This window comes from Heterodontus francisci, chromosome 23 (genome assembly GCF_036365525.1).
Source record: "Heterodontus francisci isolate sHetFra1 chromosome 23, sHetFra1.hap1, whole genome shotgun sequence".
NCBI lineage: Eukaryota > Metazoa > Chordata > Chondrichthyes > Heterodontiformes > Heterodontidae > Heterodontus > Heterodontus francisci.
In genome coordinates, this window is record NC_090393.1 from 15,658,066 (window position 1) to 15,667,869 (window position 9,804).

The 9,804-nt window shown below is 42.5% G+C and overlaps 1 protein-coding gene across 4 annotated transcripts in view; it reads left to right on the plus strand.

The window, feature by feature from the left end:
• Window positions 1-4,375, plus strand: part of LOC137382594 (ubiquitin carboxyl-terminal hydrolase 30-like) — a 33,854-nt gene extending 29,479 nt beyond the window's left edge. For all 4 annotated transcript variants that reach the window (XM_068054726.1, XM_068054728.1, XM_068054729.1 and 1 more), the window contains one exon: window positions 332-4,375. In XM_068054726.1, coding sequence (XP_067910827.1) covers window positions 332-596 — 265 coding nt within the window. In that variant the 3' untranslated portion in view covers window positions 597-4,375. The remainder of the gene's footprint in view (window positions 1-331) is intronic.
• The last annotated feature ends 5,429 nt before the right edge of the window (window positions 4,376-9,804 follow it).

Genomic DNA, 9,804 nt, shown 5'->3' on the forward strand with positions numbered 1-9,804 from the left:
TAGGGCAGACCAGGTAAGGACAGCAGATTTTCTTCCCTAAGGGGCATTAGTGATGGGTTTTTGCAACAATTAACAGTTGTTTCATGGTCACCACTAGACTAGCTTTTTAATTCTATAATTGAATTCAAATTTGCCCTGGTGAGATTCGAACCCATGTCCCCAGAGCATTTGCCTAGGGCTCTGGGTTACTAGTCCAGTGACGTTACCACTACGCCACCACCTCCACATTGCAGTTGGATTTCCATTGAATAAGTGTACCTTGGAGCAGAGGAGGGGGAGGAGAGAACCTTTTCCTCAAGTGTGAGCTTGATGTTCTGCTTTATTCCCACAGCTCGTCAGTATATTTGTTCCGCCTGATGTCTGTGGTTGTCCATCACGGTGACATACACTCGGGCCATTTTGTCACTTATCGCCGCTCGCCGTCTACTTCGAAGAACCCGGCGGTGGTGAGCAACCAGTGGCTGTGGATATCAGACGACACGGTGCGCAGAGCCAGCCTGCAGGAAGTCCTTGCGTCCAATGCCTACTTGCTCTTCTATGAGAGAGTTCGGTCCCTGGTGAGGCGCGCGAGCCGCGAGTTCGGGCCAGAGGAGTGAGTGAGTGGGCAGAGCTAGGCATTTGACTGGTGCTGTAAAGGGACAAATAATCTTCACGGTTTGAGAGGAAACCAATTGTGGAAAGGAGCTGGAGCCCAATTGTTATCCACCCAGATACCCGATTCAATATTTGTGCAGTGAACCAAAAGGATACGAGGTCCATCATATTAGAAAAAATGTTTTTAACTTGCCACTTAATTCCATAGCTCCATACAGGGAGTAATGGTTATATATTTATGAACTTTGACTGTGTGCTTGAACCAATAGAGAAATATTACTTCATATTTGCAAATGTTATTGCAAAGAAAATTCAGAATCAGCTCAGCAATGTTGAAAAAATTATTGAGTTAAAATCCTCAAGTGAGAAATCAGTTCAACCATATATAAAGCTAGGCTGGAAAGGTCACCTTTTTGGTACTAGCCAGTAGAATCTTGCCACAGTCATGACTCCGTTCTCAAAGACCCACAACTGTTAGTGACAGGCTTAGCATGAAGATTTTTATGAAAGATTGAGGAATTCCTTTAAATACCTGGTGGGTACATGCACTACGTGTAGTTATGGTCCCAGGTTCCCTCTCCTGTCTATGCTGAGTCTGCTAATTCCAACACAACAGTAAGGGTGCTACAATTGCCCCTGTACAGGGAGGGCAAAAATTCAGGTTCTGATTAACGGCCACTGGATTGCGTGTCTGCCAGGTGAGGACTGGGCTGTGGTGTCCCAACCCAGCCAGATAACCTGCTCACACTCACTGTTGAGACTTGTGCACTAACAATAAAGACTCGGGTGAGGTACTGTAAAATCACCAGTGCCTATGGGACCATGTCTCAGTTGACACCTTCAAGGAGGGATTAGAACAACATGGCAGATCGTGCAAATTGTGATGTAATAAATTTCCCCGTGTTATTTTCACTGCAATGCAATATGACTGGCGGAGTGCTGACACAGTCTCTGAATATAACAGTAAAGTTGATTTTCACCACCAGTTTCCACAGAGTGCAGATGTCGATGCAATCCCACTGGTTATTGTGAATCCTCACTCGTGGGGGATAGTATTTAGAGGAGTCAGACATAGTTTTCTGATTGCATGGAATGCCTATACAAAATAAGTGAGCCCTTTATTGTGGGGGGGTAACATGTTCTCTGACCTGCCAACCAGAGACAGTCGGATATAACAAAAAAAAAGCCACAGGTCCTGACATATGGATAATAGAACAAGTCAGACTCGGAGGGACAGAATTGCTAAGCTTCACAGGCCAGGATACACAGGTTTGATGACTGTCTGGACAGCTGTTGGCCTCTGCACCTCTGGGTTAGAAAGAGGGGAATTAAGCCAGTAATCCACCCATTTTTTTAACCTTCTGGTATCATACCTCTTCCTTCAGCCACAAGGTACATGAAACGTTCACTGCCACTCACTGCTAGTGCCACTGGGTGATGGGCAGTAAATATGCTTTCAGGGGTTGGAGCAGCCTTGCCAATGTCCTTTTATACTTTCTCCTAAAGCACCTGTGAGTTGATTTGCATTGGCACCCAGTCTTATTCAGCTTGGTACTGTTGTAATATTCAGGAGCTATGCTGAATGTGCCCTGTTTTAATGACTATCTTCATTTTCATTTTAAATTTTGTTGGCCTACTTTTATTTTTATTCCATACGAATTGGTCTGCCCCTTGAATCCCCCTCATTACCACCACTGAATCCTTTCTCATGGGAGTCTTTTCAACAGTTGTAACATGCATACTGTCTGTATATCGCCTCAGGTGAAGATGTGTACAGGACTGTTGCTTTATTCTGTTAATGAAGCCACCTAAGTTGGCAAGACTGTTTTATTGTGTGATTTCCCCCTTAAGAGTGCTACTTCCCCAGTGGATAAATGCACTGCATGGTGGTGTACTGAGCCAAGGAGGCCACGCTCCGTTGCCGCTCTGTACTAAGTTAGCTGGTCTCAGATAAGGCAGTGCAGCAATTAGTCTGAGTTCCCACTGAAAGGGAGGAAATTACCCATAGCTCCTGCTCCTGTTCACTTCTTTTAGAACCATATATACATGTAGGGAGTCTGTGCACCGTACTCCACGAACACACCCTTCATGGAGTTGTTGGGTCAATCACACTGGGTCATAAACTGGGAACTGTAGTGGAGTGCGGCCTACAATACAGCACAATGTCACAGGCAGCAATGATGGAAAGATTCCGTTTGAATGAGTGTTCTTTCAGGTGAGTTCTAGTTTGAGACCCACAGTATTGTACTCCCTTCAGTTTTATTTTTAACTATAATGATAGTACGTTCAGTATTCAAGTGAGGTACCCTCACCCAGCCATTGCTCTGTTTCAGTATCAGTGATTTCTGAGGTGTTTTGTGATGTTCAACTGGATAAAGCTATGGGCAATTAGTATCTGTTGTACAAACAGGATTGTAGTAAGGTTAAAAGGTGCTCTCTTGATGCTTCAGTTGGCAAATCCAGTATGGAACTGAACTATACAGACCAGGAAGGCCCCAGATTTGACTGGACCTAGTTAACTGACTTCAGCTATGATGGCTACAATTGGCCTCAGTGCCCACGGGGCTGGTTTCCTGCTGCTGATTATTATCCAGTGACCTCCCTCCCTCGCTGTAAAGCCTGCCTGTGAGGACATTAGGCAAGGACTGGATCAGGCTTGGCAGTGACATCTAACATGATCAAGCAACCTGCAGGCACTCACTCATCTGGCTCATGTGAGGAATGGCCAGCCATCTGTGAACCTCAGTTATATCCGCTGTGAGAGAATGGCTGTTTTACAATAGCTAGATTTCCTTTTTGCCACTTTGTCAAAATTGCACCTCTGGTGAAACCTTACCCCAGAATTAGAGGGTTTGGAAACAAGAGGGGCAGCAGGTGGGCAGGGGGTGTTTGTTCAAGTAAAAACATCTATATGTGGTTGAATGTCAATGATGTACAATCTTTTGGGGGGAGAGTTTTCCAGATTTCCACTACCCTTTGTATGAAATAGTGCTTCCTGATTTCATTCCTAAATAGTTTGACACTAAGGCTACTTTAAGATTATGTCTGTGTTATTGGTTCCATACCTTGTAAAATACATGACAATATCTGGAAATCCCAGCTCTGATCATCTGAGCAGAATATGTGTTTATCCCAAAGACTTAGGTTATGGATCACATGTTATAGCTGTTCCTGCATTGAATCGAGGATGAGGACTCTTCAAAGTGCCTGTAGTTTTGTATGGTGACAGAAAATCTGCTTTATTTTGTATTGATAGCATGCCTACTGAATAGGGGGAGAGTAAGATTGACCTTCAAAAGCCACCAGAAACTTCTATGATGATTGAGAGCTAAGGATTGTTAACTGTTGAGTCTAGGCCCTTCATAATAGGCAGCAGTCCTGTCCCTGTAATGCTTGCTGTAAAATCAATGCTCTCCTACAGAGATGCATCAAAGGACAGCGACAGAGGCGTCTGATGGGGTGAAAAAGGCCGACTATAAGGCAAATGCCTCAAATACTCCATGTGCCCAATCACATCTTAAGGTCTAGCCCTAGTAGGCATCCTTCAGTGTCAAGCCCTGCCTTAGCTGTTGGTGTACCAGTTAATCGCCATGAAGGTATAACTGAGAGGTTGTGCGTCTGTTGTGCAAATGTGCAAGATGGAGTAAGTGGGGAAACTTCAAGTGTTTGGTTTTTAATATTTTTGTGAGAAAATAATGTGAATTCTGATTGTATAAACTAAAAATTGTACGAAAAGAAAGCAATTTTTGCACTAACTCATTAATTGTACATGTGTGTATATATAGAAAATAAAATATATATAAATGAAATGGTTGCTTGAGAATGAATTTTCCAAGTGTTTCAATTAATTTGTCAGACAGAAAAGTAATAATCTTCTTCAGGCTCACAGCAAATCTCCATTTTAGTGTGGATTTGACATTTATTTTATCAATACTTTTCTGAACTTTCCCGTTATGGAGCTCCTATCCTCCTTCAGTCTTTTCTTTCCTCCTGGGATTAGGTTTCTAAAACCTAATGTTACTACCTGTTCACTGCTTCCTGTTCCACCTCATCCATAAGAAATAAGAGCAGGAGTAGGCCCCTCGAGCCTGCTCTGCCATTCGACAAGATCATGGCTGATCATCTACCTCAACTCCACTTTCCTCCCATGATTCCCTTAGTACCCAAAAAATCTTACTGATCTCCATCTTGAATATATTCAACACTGAACTTCCACAGCCCTCTGGGGTAGAGAATTCCAAAGATTCATAGCCCTCTGAGTGAAGAAATTTCTCCTCATAGAAGATTTACAGCACAGAAAGAGTCCACTTGGCCCATCGTGTCTGCGCTAGCTGGAGAAAAAAGAGCCACCAAGCCTAATCCCACTTTCCAGAATTTGGTCAGTAGCCCTGCAGGTTACAGCACTTCAAGTGCACATCCAGGCACCATCTCAGTCCTAAATAGCCAAACCCCTTATCCTGAGCATATTAGTTTGATTTTTCTTCATTTATAAAAATGCTCCACCAGTGGCCTGGAATTTATATGTAAGTGGCTGAGTTATACACACTGTGGAATTGACATTCTCGACTCCCCACTTTGCAATGAGCTGGATCACAATTATAATTAAAGTAGCATCAGTGTGATGAAGAGGCTGTTGCACTCCTCCCGCCTCAGTCGTAACACATAATTGGGGGCTCGTCCGGGATACGAACCCGGGGTCGTAACAGCTGGAAGTCCCCTGGTGTAGGTACAAAAACGGGTAACCAATGTCAAGGAAACAGATATGTATGCCTATCTAGAAAGAAGCATTAACAGTCTTGCGTTTATGAGTTTGGCCAGGCAGTAGTGATGGTAATGCACTGGTGAGTTCGGCCCTCTCTGGTGCTTCAAATGGCCAATTAATCAGCTCAGCTCTGAAGGAGTCACTGCTCAGCAGCACTTTAAAAGTTAAGCTGATCATTACAACCAATGGGAAATCCAGAGTCAATGTAAATGAGTTCTTGCAAGTTAGATTTGAAGCACAATTGCTATAAGTAGTGATCACTAAAAAAAAAAGGATTCTCTGGCATATCAAGGAATAAATAACTACAAAGTCCGAAGCATATAAAGGGTGAAGAGGGTAGTATAAAGAGTTAGGAGATCGCTTATTAATAACTGAGTGACAGACCGATATGTGGTAGAACTAATGCCATGGCCAAAGCAATATAATTTAAACACATTTCTCTAGTTTTAACATCTATTATAGTTTTATTATTTTACAGAATGAGTAATGATGGGAAAAAAATCCTTCTCTAAATAATCTAGAGAGGAGAGTGGACCCGCTTTCTTCATGCTAACCCATCTAACATAAAGGAGAGCAGTCAATGTGTGCTATGTTATGAAGAGGTTTCTTTTTAATCTTTTCTGTGGATTCGTGTGTTAGAATTGTGGCGATAGATTCATTGACGAACTGAAGTAATTCCATACATGTTGGACTTTGTTTTTTTGAAAGAGGTCGCCGGAAGGAAACTTGAAGTCTTGTTTGAAAGTCACATATCTTAAGCTCAATAAACAACAGAAACCTTGGTGACTTGGGGGAGATGTTTACAGAGAAGTGACATGTCAGGATTTATAAGGGTCAGGAGGTTCTGACTTGCTGTTTGGTTTCGCTTCTGAGATATTGTTTTGGTTCAGTTGGAGTGGGGACTGTATTTGAAAGCAGTTGGAGATCAACCTGCCAAGACAGAAACGCCCTCCTTCCTCTTGTCTCTGAAATGCTACGTTTCTCCCAAGGAATTCCTGGAAAGCTTGCCAGATAAATTCTCGACGCTGCCTGAAAAGAACTGCTCCAGAAAAGATCCCAGTGACCCATCTACGTGTACTCGGATGCCAGACTGTATGCCATTTTGGGACGCAACATACCTCTTTTTTTTTCAAGAATTAACAAGCATTTGGCCAAAGTTTTTGGGAGTTTTTTTGTAAAAGAGCTCTGCAGAGAAAATCTCTATTTTTCGGTTAACCGGTGTGTGTGTGTATATATATATATATGTGTGTGTGTGAGAGAGAGGGGCTAAGGTAAAAGAAAATTTTCATATTTCAATCTGTTAATGTTTTGCTTTGTTACTGGATAAGTCTTGTTTTATAATAAACTGATAATTTTATTGTTTATTAAAGAAATCTGGTTGGTGTATTTTATTCAGGGATAAAGGGTAGAGTATATGATCGACTGTATTGGTGACTGGGTAAATATTTAAATATTTGCTGTGACCTGTGACGAAGTGGAACTAGAAAATATAGTGCACTCCTCCTGCCTCAGTCGTCACATCTAATTGGGGGCTCTTCCGGGATATGAACCCAGGGTCGTAACAGCTTGAAGTCCCCTGATGTAGGGACGTCCTGTGTTTATATATTTTGGCAGTATCCTCCAGCACATCCCCTGCAAATCTTAGTGAATGAATGCATGGAAATCAGTGATGATAATGGTGCTAACTATGAAAGTGAATTGTTTCTGTGCAGATTGGTGATCCTGTCAAACTCAGGAGGTAAAACCATGTGGGACCTCCTTTAGCTACCATCCTAAGACCTGCATTTTTAATTATCCAGGAGAATTTTTCTAAAGTTTCAGGGCAGGGGACCAGCTGTAATTGGATTTATCAAAGTGTTGTTTGCAAAATAAATAAATAAAAGACAACTTTGTTTTAAAGGAACATGGTAGTGTAGCAGTTTTGTTATTACACTAGTAATTCAGAGAAGGTGAGTTCAAGTTGCCATTTGAGAATTTGAGTTCAGCTTTTAAAAACAAAAAAAAATCACAACTTAGGAGGCACAGTAAGCTGTATGGATGGGAACAGGAAGTTGCAGAGGAACATAGATTAAGTGAGTGTGCACAACTATGGCAGCTGGAGGTCAATGTGAGCAAGTGTGAGATCTGAGAAATATTAATCACAATATTTCCATAATGGTGGAGAGGAGAAGCTGTGGAAGAGCAAAGGGAATTAGGTGTCCTGGTACGCACATCACTAAAAGCTAGTGCACAGGTACAAAAAGTAATCAAAACAGCTAATGGGATGTTGGTTTTTATCTCAGGTTTGGTGTTCAAAAGTGAGAAAGTGATGTTTCAGTTGGAGAGTGTTGGACAGACTCCATCTGCAGTACTGTGTTCAGTTTTGCGCTTCACCTCAGGAAAGATGTATTAGCCTTGGTGTGAGTACAGTGCAGATGCATCTAGGACTTAAAGTATGAGGACATGTTGCATAAACGTGACTCGTTTCCACTTCATTTTACCCAGTTGAGGGATGATCTAGTGGAGGTGTTTAAAATGATAAAGGGATACAGAGAAACTATTTCCTCTGGTGGGGCAAACCAGAACAAGGAGGCATAATCTTAAAACTAGCTAGGTCATTTAGGAGTGAAATCAGAAGGTAATATTTCATATGAAGAGCAGTGGAAATCTGCAACCTAAAAGGCTGTGGCTGCTGGGTCAATTGGAATTTTTCAAAACTGAAATCAATAGATTCTTGTTGGATAAGGATATCAAGGGAGAGGGAGCAATGACGGGCAGATGGGGGTTCAGGTACAGATCAGCATGGGCTGAATTTTTAAAGCTCGCCGCTGAAAGAGGCGCAGCTCACGCGCAAGATGTGCGACGCCGAGCTGCCGCGATATTTCGTGCGGCAACTCATTTACATGGAGGGGGGGGGGGCGGCGGAATGCCCATCCCCCGATGGTGAAGAGGGGGGCAGCTGCTCCATCCCCAGCAATGGCGTCCGCCGCCATTTTTAAAGCCCTTCAGTGAGAAACACGTTTTTAAAGGTACCGCTTTCAAAAAAAACAGAAATAAACTTTTGATTGCACTTTGAATCCCATCTCCCACCCACCCCCCCCCCCAATGAGGAATCAATATGCAAATTGCCCTCTCGCCCCCCCAAAAAAATTTTTCTCAGATTTTGACCGTCCCCCCCCACCCCCAAACTTCATTAACTTTAACCCTCAACCCTTCCCGCCATCCCAACAACGAATAGCAACCGTTTTCTGTGCTCCCCTGCCCTGAGAACTTCACTTCTCCCCCCTCCCCACCGGTGTTTCAGCTCGGAGATCTGAACGTGCGGGAGTTCCAGGAATCAGCCGGAATATCGGCGTGAGATGGCTGTCACTACAAGGTAAACCGGTGGTCATTCATTTAAATTAACATATTTAAATTAAATTAAATTAACGACTTTGGGGGCCTGGTAAAATTCAGCCCATTGTGTATATCTATAGTTGCAATTCACACAGGTGGTTTTGTTTACATTTTCTGATCAGTGTTTCCTTGGTATTGAGCATGTGGCACTCATTAGTAATTTTAATTGAAATGGTATTTTGCCACATGGTGCTAGATTTTCTTTTCCGTATGTTACGGGGGAATAATATGCCCAGTATATAGGATATTTGCTCCGGATCAGTATGATGCTTCCCTTAAACTTTAGAGGAAGTTTGGTCTGGGCACATACCACCAATACAACAACCTACAATAGTTGGATCATTGTGGCCTAAAGTTGCATCCTATTGCAGAATCCTACTTATAAAGTGACATTGCTGAGAGTTTGGCTGTACATACCATAACGGTTCTCACCATGCTCTTTAAAAACATAACCTTAAAATTGATAAAGTGTTGGGATACCAGAAACCCTCGCATTGGTGTCACTTGTACCCATTGCTGTCATGTACGACTGGGTTTCAAGTTGCCTAATGAAAGTTACCACACCAGTGATAGTTACTTTTAGTTTGCCATATCATTTTTCTGCCAAACTAATAAAGGCCAGAACAGGAGCCCATTCAGTGCAGTGCTGAACTAGGACTGTGGTAAATATTTGCTTCAATAGAATTTAGGGTTAAAGAAACCAAACTGAGTGGGTTGTAGGTTGTCTTTGCTATATCAATAAGTGAAGTGTACGTGTATTAATCATTTGGTCGTTTTTTCAGGAATGGGATATGGGAGGATAATGAAGTGTTTGAGATACAATGGAAATTTGTGCCCCGGTCATCTTGTGTTTTACTTCAACATTGGACACATGGTTTCAGGGATGGGGGATTTTAGTTACACTGTTAGGTTGGAAAAGCTGGGGTTGTTCTCCACAGAGGGGAGATTTGATAAAAGTGTACAAGGTTATGACAGGCTTAGACAAGGAAAAACTGTTTCTGTTAACTGATGGTACAAGGACACAGTTTGAAGATTTTGGGCAAGAGATGCAGGGGGAATATGAGGAAGAACTT